At 45.3% G+C, this 19711-nt stretch overlaps 1 protein-coding gene across 7 annotated transcripts in view; it reads right to left on the bottom strand.

The window, feature by feature from the left end:
- Snx10 (sorting nexin 10) overlaps positions 1-19711 on the bottom strand; it is a 49705-nt gene that overhangs the window by 21153 nt on the left and 8841 nt on the right. For 6 of the 7 annotated variants that reach the window (XM_028790070.1, XM_028790072.1, XM_028790069.1 and 3 more), the window contains exon 2: positions 1784-1830. In XM_028790070.1, the coding sequence (XP_028645903.1) occupies positions 1784-1807 (24 nt within the window). In that variant the 5' untranslated portion in view covers positions 1808-1830. Of the gene's footprint in view, positions 1-1783; positions 1831-9541; positions 9602-19711 lie in introns of all 7 variants that reach the window. The other variant, XM_028790071.1, reaches the window with a different exon arrangement.

The raw sequence follows: 19711 nt of genomic DNA, 5'->3' as shown, positions 1-19711 counted from the left end.
GAGGCTGGCACCACCAGCTCTGACTGGCATGTCACTCCTGGCCATCTGCATCCTGAACAATGATGGCAAGTAGGTCTTAGTCCGCATGCCAATCCCATGATTAATTAGGAATGGCTGCTATCTATGGGTATCAACTGGAAAGTGCTTATACGAATACTAAACTAACTCCTAGGACAACCAGTGATACTGCATTTGACCCTTACATGTGTGATTAGGGGGATCTCGACTTTTATTACACTGAACAATAATCAGTCACTGGGCTCTACAGACCTTGATAAGTCTAGCGGGCCTTGAATACAGGGTATTCTTGGAGTAAATCAAGAAGATGAAAATACTCTGTGTGTGTGTGTGTGTGTGTGTGTGTGTGTAAATTGTTGATTTTAGGTCTTGAGAGATTGCTCAGAGTGTTGGTTGTATGAACATATGTAAATCTAAACTCCAGAATACAAATAAACACACACATACACACACACACACACACACATACACACACATACATACAAATCTGGTTGTCCTGGAACTCACTCTGTAGACCAGGCTGGCCTGGAACTCAGATCTGCCTGCTTCTGCCTCCCAAGTGCTGGGATTAAAGGTGTGCACCACCGCTGCACAACAAAAATACCTTTTTAAAATGAGGCTGTTAGAAGTCTCTTTTTGGTCCCCAAATGAAGAGAAGGCCTGAAGGAACAGAAGGCATCAGTCTCCTTCAACAATGTATGGGAACAAGGAGGGGCTGCAGCTGGGCGACAGGGCACTAATAGAAACAGCCCAGGGCCAAGACTGCACAGAGCTTTCGAGGTTCCAGAATAAGCTCAGAAACAGAGAGCAAGAAGTGCCCCGGAGCTGGAGAGAGAGAAGAAGGAAGTCTGGAGAAGACACTGGGCCTGTAGGTACCTAGAAGCCAAATGCAGGGATTCTGGCTATGCTCAAAAGGCTAGAGCTTAGCATTGTGGGTCCACATGGAGCATAAACAAACAGCTGATAAGCAGCCAGATGTTATACTACAGCACACCAGGATCTCACCTCTCTACGTTTATTTCTTCCTGAACACTGTACATCTATTTGAACGTCTATTTGAACGTCTATTTGCAGTATGTTTTTCCCTTCCCCACTGAAGAAATTGGCATTTTTAAATTGATTAATGATATAAGATTGTTGTGAAATCATTTAATCAGAGATGACTTTTTTTTTTTTTTTCGAGACAGGGTTTCTCTGTGTAGCCCTGGCTGTCCTGGAACTCACTCTGTAGACCAGGCTGGCCTTGAACTCAGAAATCCACCTGCCTCTGCCTCCCAAGTGCTGAGACTAAAGGTGTGTGCCACCACCGCCCGGCCCAGAGATGACATTTTCAAGATCACTGATCTATTATCTTTATATAGTTGGCATGATGGTTAATATTGATTATCAGCTTGGCAGGATCTGGAATCACCCAAACAATACAGGGTATTCTTGGAGTAATCAAGGAGATGAAAATCCCTCCAGGCATGCCCACAAAGGATCTTGACTAGGTTAACTGAGGTGAGAGGTCTCACCCTAATCATGGGTGTCACCATTCCCTAGGCTTGAGTCCTGGACTTCAGAAAAGGAACAAAGTTGAACATGAGAACTCATAGCACTCTGCTTCCTGACTGTGGACAAACATGATCGGCTGTCTCGACCTCCTGCCACCACGGCTCCCCTACCATGACAGACTAAATCATCTGTGTTGAGCCAAAATTCGTGGGTTATTTATTTTCAGATTTTTCAGCCCAGACTTTTCATAAATGAAGAGCTAGCATCTTACCCCTTTCTGCTGTTCTGGAAACATCTTCAGCTCAGGACACGATCAACCTGAAAAATAAGGTATCAATGCTTGTGACATCAAATTTCTACTCTAGAGTCCCCCATACCCCAGACTCTTCAACTCTGGAACTCAATCTTTCATTCACAACTTCCGGGTCCCCTCCTTCCAGCCCTGTAAAAACAACAGATGACTTCAAAGTGTGATGTATGGTCAAGACAGACAGAACTCAGAGGGTGGAGTTGAACTGTGGCTATCTAAAAAACATTCTTACCCCAACTGCCAAGTCCTGTGAATATGGGTTTATTTGGAAATGCAGTTAAGAGTACACAGATACAGTCATTCTAGCTTATTAAAGTGAGTCCTAAATCTAATGACAAGACTCCTTTTTGAGTTGGGTGTCATATAGCCTATATGGTCCTTGAATTCACCTTTTAGCTGGTTCTGGTCTTCCTGCCTCTACTATCTAAGTCCTGGATTTAAAAGTGTCTGCCATCATACCTGGTGACAAGTATCCTCATAAGAGAGAAGATTGTCAGGTGTGGTGGCTCATGCCTGAGTCCCAGTACTCAGAAAGTTGAAGCACTAGGATCGTCATGAGTTCTAGGCTAGCCTGGGCTAGAAAGTGAGACCAAGAAGGAGGAGGCAAGGCAGGATCCTCTCCTAAACTTCTGGAGGGAGCAGCATCCTGCTCAGACCTCAGCTTTGAACTTCAGCCCTCCGGAATTGCCTAGGAACGCGTTTCTCTGGCTTGAAGGACCACATGTGTATTAATGCAGGAGGCACGTGCAGAGGGACCTATGTGGGGTGAACCACGATGGTGACCTGGGGGTACAACTTCGAATGTGGGGACTCGAACACTCAACAATAAGAGACCATGTGCTGACCCAGACGTGAGCAGAACACAAAGCAGACTCAGCCCATGAGATTACAATACAATTGCAACATGAGAATGACACGAGAGAATGGGTAAGGAGCCCTGTGACAAGACTGGAGGGACACACACCACAGATGAACCTGGAGGCCATTATGTCTAGGGGAAAAGGGACCATCTCAAAAACACAAATATGCAGGAAATGCCCACAGTTGTCACAGACAGAAGCAAAATGGCAGGAGGGTTTGGTGGTGCAGCTTGGGGATATTGTTCAACGGCAGTTTCAGTTCACAAGTTAAAGAACTCTGGAGACTGGTTATACATTGTCTGCAAGCAACTGAATCTCAACAAATGATTTGTATATTTACAAATGGCTATTATAGTAAATTATATATATATTTATATCTTATAATACCTATATAGTTTATATTCACACACGCATATGCACACGCACGCACACACATGTTCTACTGTTCTAGTTCCCTGCTCTACTGCATCTCTCCAACAGAGCAGAACTGTGGGTCTTTATGTGTATTTCCACCCTGTGAGGGGGACCTGACACGCTTACTGCACGTAGCTGACCAATCACACCTGCCCACAGTCTTGAAGGAAAAACCACAAGTGCCATTTCAACTCAAGCCCGTCTGTTTCCCTACTCCAATCCTGACTCAGGCTCCACGACAGCATAGCAGAGACAAATGGGGTCAGAGGTGAGGTCTTCCTCCCAGCCCCAGGGAAGAGTGAGTGGAGTCATCCCTAACCTCGGGTGGAAAAGGCCTTTCTAAGACACAGGGAGGGACTAGTGGGTTTTATTGTTAAGGAAACAAGTTTGATCTCTTTTCTTGGCTGACTTAGAGAAATATGGGTGATAGCTTAGTCAGGAAAGTGCTGTCTATACAAGCATGAAGTCCTCAGTTTGATCTCTAGCACTCATATAAAAAGCCAGGTATGGTGGCGTGCATTTGCAATTCCAGCTCTAGGGAGGCAGAAACAGGCCGATGCCCTGGGGGCAGCACAGTGGGAGGAGGGAGGAAGACTATGAATGAAAACCATCCAACAAACCCCTGTCCATATCTCCCCTGTGGATACGGGACCAGGTCCCAAGAGCGGATACCCACACCTGGGAACAGAGGGGCACCAATCAACCCTTCTAGTGTTCCCCGCTGTGTCTTACCATTTGCCTGGCATTACCTCCTCCAGCACACACCATCCTAGTCCTCAACAACATTGCCTCCTTAATACTGAAGAGACTTCCAGGAGACACTGTATCTAGGGAAGGTATCAGTCCAATGTCTCATTTCTCATCATAATTCTGCCTACAGAACGGTCACTGTTATAGTCTAACTCTTAAATAGCTGTCCATGTGTTCAAGGCCCAGCTCCACGTCAATGTGTTATCTAGAACTGGTAGATCTTTTTCTTTTTTCTTTCTTTTTTTTTTTTTTTAGAATTATTTATTTTATATATATGAGTGCACCATCACTGTCTTCAGACACACCAGAAGAGGGCTTCAGATGCTATTACAGATGGTTGTGAGCCACTATGTGGTTGCTGGGAATTGAACTCAGGGCCTCTGGAAGTCCTCTCAACCTCTGAGTCATCTCAGAAGGAAGTGGCAGATCTTTAGAAGATGGAGATTAGTTTAAGAATCATTGGAAGCATTTCCTCGAAGTCACTGGAACCCCAGTCTTGCCTCTTCCTGCACATTCAGCTACGATTTGTTGTCCCATGTCCTACTTACAAACAAGATAACCAACCACAGACCTACATCTCTGAAAACATGGACCCGAATCAATTCCACCTGCCTGTAAGGTTATTGGCAATGATAGAAAACTGAGCACACAGCTACTATATTAAAAAATAAAAATAAAAAAAAATTTAAAAAAAAAAAGTTACAAGCATGAATCTTAGTATCCAGGGAGAAAAAAGAGCACCAGGCAGGAAGAGCCCTGTGGGACAGGACCTATGTAAAGGGTTGGCTAAACATCCTGGGTCGGTCTCCAAAACATCAAAGAAAGTGAAAAAAAAGAGCTGGGCTGAGTAGTGTACACACCTTTAATCCCAGCACTCAGGAGGGATCAGCACTCTGAGTTCAAGGCCAGCCTGGTCTACAGAGTGAGTTCCAGGATAGCCAAATCTACACAGAGAAACCCTGTCTCGAAAAAAAAAATGAAAAAAGAAGGGGAGGGAGGGAGGGAAGGAGGGAGGGAGGGAGGGAGGGAGGGAGGGAAGGAGGGAGGGAGGGAGGAAGAAAGGAAAAGTAGTTGTTTCCAAGGCATCTGAGACTACAGGTTTGCAGTCCTCAGAAACTTACCAGCCCTCAAGATGAAAACTCCTTACCCTGACACCCAGTTCTTCAGAAGCATTTCCTCCAGAAAGCACATAGGAAGGAAAGGTGTGTTGTGTCAACCCTGGACCTGACCACTGCCCAGCAGGGGAAGCACTGGTCATGCTGCAGTTAACACTGTGGCCACTGTGCTGGGAAAGGCCTCTAACACTGAGCCTCCTAAGTAATGCTACCACACACAGGCAACAGGTCCTTGTAGCAAAGTTAGTGCACGACAACCTACAAAAAATACAAAATCAATATAGAGATTGACAAACCAGCAATCAATATAAGTACATGAGAATTTAAATCTGTGGTTTGTCTCAGGGGGGAAAAAAAAAGACAAAAGACCAGGAAAGAGAGAGCTTAGCAATTAGGAGGACTTGCTGTTCTTACAGAGGACACAGATTCAGTTCCCAGGCCTGGTAGCTCACAACCACCTGCAAACTCCAATCCCATTATAAGCCCTCTTTTAGCCCCTGTAGCCACCGATGCACACACAGACAACCAGATATACACACAAAAAAAAATAAATTTACCAAAACTTTAAACAGGCAAGTCAAATAATAAAAATCATTTATAACGTGACAAACAATGAACAAATCAACTCATGAAATGCTCCTGCAGGTCTACACCAACAAATATTTCTGTTAAAAAAAAAAAGGTAAGCAAGGGTTTCAACAATCAACACATAAAACAAAAACCAAAAAGTTACTTAAATAAAATTTACACAGAGCCTTTGATTTGGCCGGTGCTCTCATACTAGGCTCAACAGACTGATCAAGCCAGATGGCAGTCCCTACCCCATGCCAAGCCATCAGGGAACTTCGAAATTGAAACCAATGAACCACAAGGCCCTTTACACAAGGCAGCAGGATGAGCAAGCCCATTCTGTTCTAACTCAACAAGGAAGCAATCAGTCCACCTCTTCTTCTTCCCTGTCCGTATCTCTTGCAGCAAGCTTCTTCCTCCAGCCCTTGAACTGCGTTTGCCAATTCATCATGTCAGCCCATCGGAGTTCACGTCTGGTCGTATTTGAACGTGTGGCACAAGGAATCGAACTCAGAATCCTACACAGCTAGGCATGTGCTCCACCAACTGAGCCACGCCCCATTCTTCTTCTAGTGTTTAAATAATATAGTCCTTGGTTAATAATAATTATTATTATTGGAGTGACCTTTCATCTTTCTATGCACTGTATAAAGGTCGCCTTTGTCTATATTCAAACGCTGACCTCTGTGCCGGCAGAGAGTTGAGTGCAGACCGGACTTTGGTACTGTTATTCATACGGCTGTGTCATATTTTGTAAACACTCCCTCTCTCACCTCATGATTGATTTTAATAAACAACTGAGGGCCTAGAGCAAAAGAGGAGAAAACTGGTGGGACTTCCAGCCAGACTTAAGCACTCGGAGAAGAATCGGGTGCGGTGAATTCGCTACAGAGGAAAAAGCAGATGGCAGGACTAGAGACTCAGGAGGTAACAGCCATGTGCAGAACATATGTTATACAAGCTAGTGGAAAAAGAGTAACCCAAGGCCTAAAGCTACTACAAATAAATATAAGTCCCTGTGTCATTATTAGAGCTAGGGCGGACATAAAAAGACCATATGGTTGCAAATGATGATGATGATAATAATAATAATAACATTTTTGAAAGCCGGGCGGTGGTGGCGCACACCTTTAATCCCAGCACTTGGGAGGCAGAGGCAGGCGGATTTCTGAGTTCGAGGCTAGCCTGGTCTACAGAGTGAGTGAGTTCCAGGACAGCCAGGACTACACAGAGAAACCCTGTCTCGAAAAACCAAAAAAAAAAAAAAAAGACACGGGAAAAAAAAAAAAAAAAACAAGGCCCACACATAGCAATCCCACGTCTGAGTAGATATTTTATTTTGTATTATTTTGTTTTATGCATATGAGTGTTTCACCTGCGTGTATATGTACACACTGCATGCCTGCCTGCCTACTGCCCACAGAGATCAGAAGCATGTGTCAGATCCCATGAAACCGGAATTACAGATGTTTGTGATCCACATCATGGGTGTTCAGAATCGAACCTGGGTCTGTTTATGGAAGAGCAGTCAGGGCTCTTAACCACTCACCAATCCCTCCAGGCCCTCCATATGTATTTTTTTAAGAAGTGAAAGTAGAATCTCAAAGAAACATTCATTCATGTCTTAGTTTGGGTTTTACTGCTGTGAACAGATATCATGACCAAGACAACTCTTACAAGAACAACATTTAATTGGGGCTGGCTTACAGGTTCAGAAGTTCAGTCCATTATCATCAAGGTGGGAGCATGACAGCATCCAGACAGGCATGGTGTAGGAGTTGCTGAAAATTCTACATTTTGTTCCAAAGGCAGCTAGGAGAAGACTGGCTTCCAGGCAGCAAAGAGGAGAACCTTAAAGCCTATGCCCACAGTGACATACTTCCTTCAACAAGGCCACACCCACTCCAACAAGGCCATGACTCCAAATAGTGCCACTCCCTGGGCCACATATATACAAACCATCACAATATAAACATTCATAGCAGAATTATTCACAAGGCTAAGATGGAGAAGCAATTCAAGTGTCCATAGATGGATGAGTCAATAAACAAGATGTGAAATACGCACAAGACAGTGTTCAGCCTTAAACGGAAGTGATCTGCACATAAGCTACCATGCAGATGAACTTTACAGATATTAGGATAATTGAAAAACCCTGGTCACAAAAGACAAAGCCTTTATGATTCCACTTATTTGAGGTGGTGGTGGTGGTGTGTGTGTGTGTGTGTGTGTGTGCGCGCGTGTGTGTGTGTGTGTGCGTGTGTGTGTGTGTGTGTGTGTATGTGTGTGTGTACATATGTACATGTGTGTGAAAGTAGAGGCCAAAGGTTGATGTCAATCAAGTGTCTTCTTCAATTCCTCTGTCATCTTTATAGAGAGAGGATCCCTCACTGAACCTTGTGCTCGCCAGTTGGCTAGAATGGCTAGCTAGCCAGTAAGCTCCAAAGAGCCTCTTGTCTTTGCTCCCATCCTGCACTAGAGATACGAACACACGTCAGCATGGTGGATTTATTACGTGGTGGTAGGATTCAAACTTGGGTCCTTCTGATTGCAGAGCAAGCACTTTACAAGCTGAGCTCTGGCCAAGCCCCTCCCATGAGGCTTTTCACCTAGTCAGATTCAGACAGGAAGAAGGCAGGGGCAGGGCAGCAAGGAGGAAACGGCACACTTTTGTTCAACAGGCTGAGTTTCAGTTCTGCCAGAGAGAAAAAGGGTATGTGGCACACCACGAGCGCACAACACAGGACTGAGCTGTGTGTGCATCAGATGGGTAAGATGGTGACTTTCATGTTACATGTTTCATATCAGAATCGAGAGTTAGCAATTTTAAAAACTCTCAAGTAGATTTAAATGCTTAAACCTTCCTATTAACAGAAGTGCAAAGACACCAGATAACATAGCTGTCCCTTTGAAATTAAAGATTTGGGGCTGGAGAGACCGGCAGGTCAGTGGTTAAGAGCACTGGCTGCTCTTCCAGGGGACCCAAGTTTGATTCCCAGCATCCACATGGTGGCTCACGACCTTCTGTACCACCAGTTCCATGAGATCTGACACCTTCTTCTGGTCTCTTCGGGGACCAGGCACAAACACAGTGCAAAGACATACGTGCAGGCAAAAAAATCCACACACGTAAAAAATAATTTTTAGGAGAATAAAAGTAATGCCAGGCGTTGGTGGTGTACGCCTTTAATCCCAGCACTTGGGAGGCAGAGACAAGCGGATTTCTGAGTTCGAGGCCAGCCTGGTCTACAGAGTGAGTTCCAGGACAGCCAGGGCTACACAGAGAAACCCTGTCTCGAAAAATCAAAAAAAAAAAAAAAAGGATATTAAAAGTACAAATAAAAATAACATCCTCAAGGATCATGAGAAATTAAAATGAAATACTATCAATAGGAACATGAGCTTTGTCAACACCATGAAAAAGAATGAGACTCAAGCTGGGTGTGGTTATCCCAGCACTTAGAAGTCTGAGGTAAGACGATCAAGGTCAGACTGAGCTACAGAATGAGACCATGTCTCAAAAAAATTCTCAAAAAGGTAATTCAACCTTATATTTCACAAGTACTTGTAAACTGTTTATATTCTTTAACTCATTAAAATGACCTCAGAAAACAACCTAAACAGCTCAATGCAATTTATACAGAATACATGAATCATGCAAACCAACGGACATGTCCATTGTAGCTTGCCTTGAATAGTACACCCTAGCACTGGGGAGGCTGAGGCAGGCAAGCTCCAGGACAGCCTGCGTTACAGTGTGAGACCCTGTCCCAAAACGCAAACAAACACCCAGGCATGGTGGTACATGCCTTTAATCCCAGCACTAAAGAGGCAGAAGCAGGCAGATTTCTGACTTTGAGGCCAGCCTGGTCTACATAGCACATTCCAGGCCAACTAGGGTTACACAATGAGAGTCTTCCTCACAAACAAACAAACAAACAAACAAACAAATTTGGGCTGGAAAAATGGCTCAGTGATGCCAGCTTCCCAGAACCCACAAGGAGACTCACAATCAGCTATGACTCCAGTTCCAGGGGATCCAGTGCCCTCTTCTCATCTGTGTACCAGGTCTGTGTATACAAGCATACAGGCCAGACACTCATAAAGTAGAATAAATCTTTTTAAATTAATAAAAGAAATATAAGAAAGATGATTTAACAGATAGAGGTGCTCACTGCCAAGTATGACAACCTAAATTCAACCCCCTGAACCCAAACAGTGGGAGAACTAACTCCTTCGAGTAACCAGATAACCAACTAATGCGATGTTATGGCACATACAGACATTCAAACACATACACACACACACACACACACACACACACACACAGAGGGACTAAGTTAGCTTCACTTTTCTGTGTTCCGCTTCCTCCTAAGACACTCGGGTATTTTTCTAATCTAAATGAATGCTGGCTTCTTATGTTCATAATCTCAAGGGCACTAGGTATTACACAGATTTCTGAGGAGCAGTTTTCTTGCCTGCTGTCTTGGCACTGCACTGGGCAGGGTAAGCACTCGCTCACACACATCCCCAGGGTTCTCAGGGCTCTCAGAGGACAGGATACTGCCCAGAGCTACTTTACCTTAGCCCTACTTTTGTGACCCTCCCTAAGCTTGAGTTGCAACACCAAGGATGTGTGCTGGACTCCAGAAAAGCCAACCCACAGGCCGGGTGCCTCAGGTACCACCCTGTGGTTAGATAATGATAGCTCTCTCCCAGCATTTGAAGCAGGAAACCTTGAAGCACTGCTTGGAAGCACTGAGGGAAATCAGACGGCTGGAAAGTGGTTACAGGAAATGGGAGAGATAAGGATGTCCCAGAGAAAGAGCTCAGAGGTTAACTGTAAGAAGACGTGGAGAAAAGGTCTGGAGCTGACCAAAGCTGGTCACAGACCTGCGTGTGCTGCTGGGTCTGACGCGGGGAACCTGCATGCATTGATCTAGCTAGCATGCCACAATTCTATCTGAGTCACTGTTCCAACACTGTGATCAAACACCATGACAAAGGCAACTTATAAAGAAACACTAGCAGGGTGTGGTGCCACAGGTCTTTAATCTCAGGTCTGAGTCTGGGAGCCAGCCTGGTCTACAGAGTGAGCTCTAGGACAGCCAAGATTATATGGAGAAACCATGTCGAAAGAAAAAAAGAAAGGGGGGGGGGGGAGTAGGAGGGGGGGGAGGAAGTGGAGGAGGGGGGGGTGGAGGGTGTGGTGGAGGGGGATGTGGGGGAAGAAGTAGAGAAGGGAGGGAAGAAAGGAAGGAGGAATGGAGGGAGGGAAGGAGGGAGGGAGGAAAGGAAGGAGGGAGGAAGGACGGAGAGATAAAGCTAGCAAGCACTACCTGGGGGCTTGCTTACAATTTTAGAGTTAGTCCTTGGTCATCAAGGCAGAAGGCATGGCGACAGGCAGGCATGTCTTTGGAGCAGTTGTTACCGCTTACATGTAGTGGTGTGTAGTGGTATGCATTTCTGAAACCTCAAAGTTCACCCCCAGTGACACAGCTCCTCCAACAAGGTCACACCTCCTGATCTTTCCTAAACAGTTCTCTTGACTCAGAACCCCAAACACTCAAATATAAGCCATGAGTCATTTCTATTCAAACCACTACAAACTTTTAGAGGTTATTTGTATGAAAAAAAAATCAACAAAGCACTAACGTTCAGATCTCTGCAACATGTGTTAGAAGTTAAACTTATGGTACTAAACGTGACCAAATTTAGTTTAAAATTAGCAGACAAGAAAAAAAAAATGAACTTCACAACGACTTTGACAACGATCTGCTCGGAACCGGGTACAGATCTGCATGCCGAGAGCGTTGGGACGGGCGCCCTTTCTTCTTCACGCTAGAAAAGACGCCATTGCAGGAGAGTGAGAGGAAGGAACCCACGTGAGGAGGAAAGGCGAAAGAACGTGCAGAACAGCAGAGGAAGGCCAGGGCAGCCACCAGTGCGGGTAATGAGGAAGTCCTTATGGACGCGATATCATCGAGCAGAAACAGCCGTAGCCTCCCAGCAAGAACTCCGCCCACCTTCTCAGTGATCTTTACGCTAGCACGGCTCCCTTTTCTCATGATCTATTTGAGCCACTCTTCTTTATTTCTGTTTTAGAACAGCCGGTAAATGCAGATGTGGTAGTGCATGCCTGGGATCCCACTCTTCTCCAGGAGGCTGAGGCAGGAGGATGCTGCCCGATCCAAGCTGACCCCGGCTATCAAGTATGACCCTGTCTCAAAAATAAGCAAATAAATAAAAAGAGGGGTTCTCTAGTGCCCCTCCTGGTCCTTGCCAAAGGATCTTTTTCTTTTTTTTTTTTTTTTTTAAGACAGGGTCTCACGGTGGTGTGGAGTAGAGAAACACAAGCTTAGTGCTTGGGAGGTAGAGGGGGTGGTGGGGTGGGATAGATCAGGAACTTAATAGCCAGCCCCAGGCAAGCATGAATTGTATAAGACTCAAAACAATAAAATAAAATAAAAAATAAATTTAAAAACCTCAAAAAGATACTATCAGAACTAACAGACAAAACACTGTTAAAATTTAAAGAAATCTCAGTACTCAGAAGACGGAGGATCAGGAGTTCAAAGTCAGCCCTGGCTACATGTGACACCCTCACACAACATCCCTTCCTTGCCCTCACGAAAGGAAAACTAAAGGAAATCTAGCTAAGGAGAAAACATCCTATGTTAGTGGCTCAGAAAACACTAGGATGAAAAGCTGCAGCACTATATGCAATGCTACAGGCACGTGGGCAGAGGAAGCCGGCATACGGATCAAGTCAGTGCAACGTAAAGTCCCAGAGTCAACTATACTTCTGTGGTCAGATGATCTTTGACAGCATACTGGTGAGTTTGGTTTTTTTTTTTTTTTTTTTTACAACTTGACACAAACCAGAGTCAGCTGAGAAGAAGGAACTTTGAGTGAGAAAATGCCTCTATCAGATTGGCCTGCAGGCAAGGCTGTAGAGCAGCTTCTTAATTGATGTGGAAGGGCCGGGCCCACTGTGGATGGTACTATCTCTCGGCATAGGTTTCTGCGTTCTCTAAGAAAGCCAGCTGAGTAAGCCGTGGGGGCAAGCTAGTAACCAGCACTCTTCCATGACCTTTGCTTTAGTTCCTGCCTCAAGGTTCCTGACCTGACTTCCCTTCATGACGGTGTTTTATCTCAGCAATAGGAAGCTTAGAGGGTGTCAAAAGCACTCTGTGTGGAAAGAAGAATACCTTTAACATATAGTGCCTGGATCAATGTAAGAGTATCTACCCGCCCCCCTTCTATCATGTATTAAAATCAACTCCAACAGTATAGGGAAGCAGTTCAGTGGTGGAGTGTCTGCCCAGCAAGCACTAGACCTGGGTTTAATCCCCAGTGTGCTAAAATTTAAAATCTCTTATAAAAGGAGGTGAGGGGGAGAAGAAGAGAAGAGAAAAGAAAAAGGAGCAAACTTCCATGCCCTTAGATTTGGCAAACGATTTTTCAGATAAGGTAGCAACAACATAAACATCAAAAAATAATTAAACCTAACCTCATGAAGAGTGTTTTGAAGTATAAACTTGGTTTGGTCGCACAGGTCTGTGATCACAGCTACTGAGGAGGCAGGCGAGACAGAAGGAGATCAAGTTCAAGACCAATCTAGAGCATCTATCAAGGAGATCTTATCTCCAAACCAAAGCAGAAAGGATGGAAGCTGTCCAACCATCACAGCCACCACATGACCACAGAGCTTCTCCGTCATCTATCGAGAGCAAAGAAAAGGCTCCTAAAACCGAAACAACCCAGTCCTATAATGCTCACCCAGCACAAGGCCCTAGGTACACATTTAATAAGAGACTTATTTACATTTTATATAAGGAACTCCTACAACCCAAGTCAAAGAGGCAAAGGATCCCCAACAGACATTTCTGCAAGGAAGCTGCTCAGACAGTCAGGAAACACAGGGACGGTGGCTCAACTACACCACAATCAGGGAAACGAAAAAACCAAAGCAGGACCAACCACATTTCCCAAGAGGCTGGAGGTTAGAAGCAAAAGGCTAGATAACAAATGTTGATAAAATACAGAGACACCGGGACCCCTGGTGCACATGAAAACCAGTACAGCAACTCTGGCAGTTTTTAAGCTACCTCAGAGTTACCCCTTGACTCAGACTCTGCTCCCAGAATCTCTTGTATACGTCCAAGAGTAAGGAAAACATCATCACAAAAACCTACGTGTGAGTATTCATACCCATATAACTCACACAGCCAAAATGAAACCAGTCCCAAATTCCATCAGTAGATAAACAGAACAACCAAACCTGGTCTGTCCACACAATGGAACATTTTTAAAGATTTACTTATTTTATTTATATGAGTACACTGGAGCTGTCTTCAGAGACACCAGAAGAGGGCATCTGATCCCATAACAGATGGCTGTGAGCCGCCATGTGGTTGCTGGGAATTGAACTCAGGACCTCTGGAAGAGCAATCAGCAGTCTTAACCACTGAGCCATCTCTCCAGCCTCCACAACAGAACATTTTAAAAGAATGGCATGCCGTTCTGACGCACTCTGTACGTTAGATAGTCCTTGACAGCACCACACTGAATGACGGAAGCTGGTCCCAGAAGTCCACACATGAGTGACTCCTCCATTCATGAAGAAGACCAGAATGGAGGTATCCACAGACACAGGACATAATGTACATCAGGGGCTTAGGGCTGGCAGAGAGATCAAGGAGCCCCATGGGAACAGGGAAGTGATAACTGACAGGGACAGAGGTGGATTTTTTTTTTTAAAGTTAATGAAGCTATTCTAAAATTGACTATGTCAACAGCCACCACCCATGACTGTGAATATACTAAAGACCGTTGACTGAATACTTTGAATGGATAAAACTTTATGAAACCTATCTCAATAAATGCTACCTGAAAACCATGAACCCATTGCATATTTGGTCTATTGTCCACAAGACCCTCACCACTGAGGCACACAGGCCTGGCCTAGCTGAAGCTCTCTCAAAACCACCTTGGGATGCTCACCTCCAGGGACTGACCCCACCTTTCCCCCTCACCTCTTTTCCTAACCTGTCCCATGTCTCCAGAACTCTCACAGAGGTCAACAAGCATCCACATTCCCAGCCCATGAGCTCTGTCTCAACCAGGCTCTGATTTCCCCCTCCCTCCTCAACAAACACCCTGCCTCGGTTTTGTCCTGACAAACCCACCGCTGTAGCTGCTCCACGGTAATCCCTTCATGACGCAGACCAGGGCTTCCCCAGATGAGGCCTGCTGTTGGGGTTCCAAGTAAGTATACCAGACTCAGGATCAGGGCAAAGCATTTCCAGGGAATTTTGTTACAGAGTGGATGCAGTGTGCTTTGCTGGTCAGAGTCTCCACCACTGAGCCACGTCCTTGGGCAGCCATGCTTATTATAACCTACAAAGCTGAGAGAACTGAAATGCCCACTAGTAGAAAACGCCTATTAAATACAACACACTTATGGTAACCCTGTAGTTTGAAAGAAAGAGGCAACGTGTAAACACTGAGTCGGGGGACATCGTGACTCAGAAATGGAAAGAGTATCTGAAGTGTGTGTGATTCTCTGACATGAGGACACTCAGGTCGCCATTTTGCATACTGCCTAGCTGCACCTCACTGAGCGCTGCACAGTGCTCAGTTGAATTTCTACCCTGCTTTGGTCTTATTTATCTTGAGGACAGGCTCCCTGGGTGCCAGAAGTCCTCTTCAGGTAGGCTGACCAATAATTTTGTCAGATCTAAGACGACTGTCAGAGTGACCAGCAGCCAACCTCTCGTTTGTTTGTTTGCTTGATGTTTGTTTCTCCATGTAGCCCTGGCTGCCCTGGATCAATCGATCAATCTCTCTCTCTCTCTAGACCAGGCTGCATGCTGGGATTGATGGCACATGAACCAGCTCTCTCATTTCTTAATAACCCCGAGTACAATAAATGACACATCCATATAGAGCTATGATAGTTGTTAACAAAAAAATAAGAAGAAGGAGGAGGAGGAGGAGGAGGAAGAGGAGGAGGAGGAGGAGGAGGAGGAGGAGGAGGAGGAGGAGGAGAAGAAGAAGAAGAAGAAGAAGAAGAAGAAGAAGAAGAAGAAGAAGAAGAAGAATCCTACAGTTGCAGAGACTCTCCGCCCACCCTTTTGTTAGCCGGTTCCTCCCCTCATCACCCACCAAAAGTAATGCGATGGATATACGCAGTTTAAGCCCTCTTCTGCTATTCTTAGCCAAGAACAAATGTCTCCTTCACTGCTCAGCTGCTGTCACAGGTTACGTGATCCAAAGAGGGAAAGGGAAAAAGACTCAGTTGTGAGAGGAGGCTCCTAACACGACACACACTTAGTTCCTTAGATATGAAAGATGAGAATGTGTACACACAGAAGGATGTATGCCAATGTAAACAGAACCAGAGAATTATACCCTCTATATTATCAAAACCTTAAAAGTCGACGTTCCTTCTGTAAGTTAAAAATGGAATTACATATTGGCTGGGGGGATGGCTCAGTTGTTCAGAACACTTGGTGAGGTTCCAGAAGATCCAGGTTGGATCCCAGCACTCACACAGTAGCTCACAACTATCTGGAACTCCAGTTAGAAGGGATCCAATGCTCTTCTGGAATCTGTGGGCATTGCATGTACACAGTGCACAGACATAAACACAGGCAAAACATTCATACGCATAAAACAAAAACCTCAAAAAAAAAAAAATAAGGTTCTCATAAAACCAACATAAAGTACCCACAAGAATAGAAACAGCTGCCACTTGTAACTCCTGGTCAGCGCTGTCCTGAGTATTCTGTGTGCACCCACGTCTCACCTCCCACAACTGCCTGTTCTACAGAGGGAGGCTGGAGCTCAGAGTGACTTGTTCAAGGTCACCAATTCATCCACAGAAGTCAAACTGCCTGTCACACTTAGGGTGCTGGCTCTGCCCACTAACTGTCACGGGCTGTCACTATGCACTCTTACAACATTAGCTCTGCTCACTAACTGTCACAGATTGTCACTATGCACTCTTAGGACACTGGTTCTGCTCACTAACCAAATGGGGCTTACCCTAATTTTCTTATCCCAGTTATGGGCTGACAAGATGGCTGCCAACAGTAGGAGACTGGTCACCAACCCTGCTAATCTCTAGGGTCAGTCTCCAGGAGAGAACCAACTCCTACCAGTGCGTTCTGACCCCCACATGCACTGTGCTCCAGTGTAGTATGCACACTGCCCCTCCAAATGCAAATAGATATAATGTAATGTTGTTGTTGAAAAAGGTTCTCTGTAGGAGGAGCTAAGGTGGGAGGAGCAAGGAGAGGAAGAGGAGGAGTTAGGAGAGGAAGAGAAAAAAGGAAGAGGAGGAGCTAAAGAGGGCAGAGATGTAGAAGGATGGAGAACCACACAGGTATGGAGAGCACTCGTGGGGAACAACTTATAAACTTATAATCAGGTTAGCTAACTGGGATATCACTCTCTTTGTATGGGCATCTTGTTATTAATCATTATCAAACATATAAAGCCTTTGATTAATCTATAAGAATTAGAGTCTCATTCTCTTACTGGGCCCACATGGATAGCGGAATGGTCTGGGCAATGTCCTGCCTTGCAGAGTCAGCGTGGAAGATTGGCAGAGCCATCTCTCACGCTGGCATCTTGTGGGTGGCAGGGCTGGTGTTTCTGGCGGGCCGGTTCTAGCTGCAGCGCGAATGTGGCCTCAGGCTGAGAAACATGGCGGCTGAGCTAGGCAGAGCTGCTGCAGCTTAGATGGTCGGCCTGTGCAGCCTCACTTTTTAAATAATTACTTCAACAGTTCTCTCTGTGTGATCCTGGCTGTCCTGGAACTCGATATGTAGACCAGGCCAGCCTCAAATTCAGAGATCCATCTGCCTCTGCCTCCCAATTGCTGGAAATAAGGGCATGCATCATATGCCCAGCCTATAAGATACATTTCCTTTGTATAATCTGTCTTGGGAGATCCGATCACAATATTTTTAGCCTCATCTGGTAAACAATGAATTACAATCTGCCTCCCACTGAACTAAAAAGGCCAAACAGCACAGCCCCTCTCCATCCTTGTTCATTTGAGATCTCTGGTCTCTACCATATGCTGACAAAATGGTGACGAAACCGATGCCCAGAAGTCATCCAAGAGCTTAGGGCACCAGACTAACAAAGCACAAGGTGCCCAGTATTCACCATGTGTTGATACCCCAAAGCAAAGCTCAAAGTTCAAACCCTCACAGCGAGGGGTGGGGCATAGCACTTCTGACTATGACAAGTCTGAGGGTCTATTGAACCACTGTCCGGTCAGTCTGCCTAGACCACTGCTAAGTAACCTCTGGCCCCCACTTCACCTCCACTTGCCTAAGAATAGCCTTATATCTAAAAGAAGAGCCGACAGCAGGATCTGCTTCTATTGCTCCTGAGCAGTAAACAAACCAAGACAAGGATACTTCAGACAAAAGTCTTGCTCTTAAAAAGCACATACAATCACCACTGCTGATGTTTGTCATTACACAGAACCACAGGCTGTAAAGGCTGAGGAGCCGGGGCTTGCTTTTCCTCTGATCGCTTAATACATAACTGTTGTCTAAAAGATGATGTAATTGCACTCATGTGTCAGGCTTCCCAGAAATCACACTGGGATTCTGGACAATCTGTGTTACTTTCAGTTCTGGAGACATGTGACTTTAGGTCAATTTACTTAGCCAAGAGTCCCCAGGTATTACCTGTTCAAGGAAACAGGGTTCTAATTGTTTATCAAGGTACAATGCCAAACATATTAATTTGATATAAATATCAAGATGTCAAATTTGACAGTTTCAGAATGCAAGAATTATAGCTTTATGTATAGTTTATATAGTTGATTTCTTAACAGAAAAACACTCATCTAATTTGGTATGCCTACTAACTATCTTGGAATTAAAATATTACCTAGAACTTTATGCTTTTAAAAAGTTATAACCGAAATCCCAGCAGTTGGTAGGCAAAGGCAGGCAGATTTCTGAGTTCGAGAGTTCGAGGCTAGCTAGCCTGGTCTACAGAGTGAGTTCCAGGACAGCCAGGGCTACACAGAGAAACCCTGTCTCGAAGAAAAAAAAAAAAAGAAGTTATAGCCGGGCAGTGGTGGTGGCGCACACCTTTAATCCCAGCACTTGGGAGGCAGAGGCAGACAGATTTCTGAGTTCGAGGCCAGCCTGGTCTAGTTCCAGGGCTACACAGAGAAACCCTGTCTCAAAAAACAGATAAATAAATAAATAAATAAATAAATAAATAAATAAATAGGGGCTGGAGAGACTGGTTAAGAGCACCTACTGCTTTCGTAAAGGCCCCGCTTACTCAGCACCCATGCTGACTGACTGACTCACAATAACCACCTGTAACTCAGCTCCTAGAGTCTGGCGTCTGGCCTCCTCAGGAACTCACACGTGCAGGTCTGCACAGCTACTCCATGAAGCTCTAGCTGTCCTGGAACTTGACATGTACCCTAGGCTGGCCTCAAACATGCAACGCTCCTCCTGCCTCTGGCCCCCTGGTACCAGGGTTACAAGTGTGAGCCGCGGTGCCTGGCCATAGGCTAGACTCCTGAACACTGACATTCTAGCTTGTTCTGCACTTGCACACGGATAAATCACTCCTCGGAAGCCAGTTCACGATTCTGTGTGACGTGCTCTTCTCACTCATCGTATGTGGCTTCTGACTATTTGGTTGTTCTGCCTGCTTTTTTTAATTTGATATCCCCTTCCCCCGGGATCTTTCTTCTTAAAATGCTTTTGGCAGAGGCAAATGCAGCCCATGTGCTTTGCCTCTGACACTAGGCAGTGAAAGTGAAAGCAACTACAATTAGGGGAAACTTCAGAACAAAAAGAACCACTTTTCTCTCCCAGGATCTGTACTAGGTTCCCAGCACACATGCCCAGTGGCTTACACCCCACCTAGAACTCCAGCTTTAAGGGAGGGGAAGCTGTCATCAGGCCAGAACAGACCCTGCCACACATAGGTTTCTTTCTGTTTCTGTCTCTGTCTCTCTCTCTGTCTCATCTCTGTCTCTGTCTCTGTCTCTCTCTCTCACACACACACACAATGAAAGCATATCATTTAAAAAGAAAAAGGAGAGAGGAAAGAAGAGAGGGAGGAGGGAGAAAAGGAGGGGAGTGGGGAGGGAAGGAAGGAGGGAGGGATGGATGGCTCAG

Source organism: Grammomys surdaster, unplaced genomic scaffold (genome assembly GCF_004785775.1).
Source record: "Grammomys surdaster isolate TR1022 unplaced genomic scaffold, NIH_TR_1.0 125861, whole genome shotgun sequence".
Lineage (NCBI taxonomy): Eukaryota > Metazoa > Chordata > Mammalia > Rodentia > Muridae > Grammomys > Grammomys surdaster.
The sequence above is the reverse complement of the archived record's forward strand: the minus strand, read 5'-3'. Positions and strand labels throughout refer to the sequence as shown.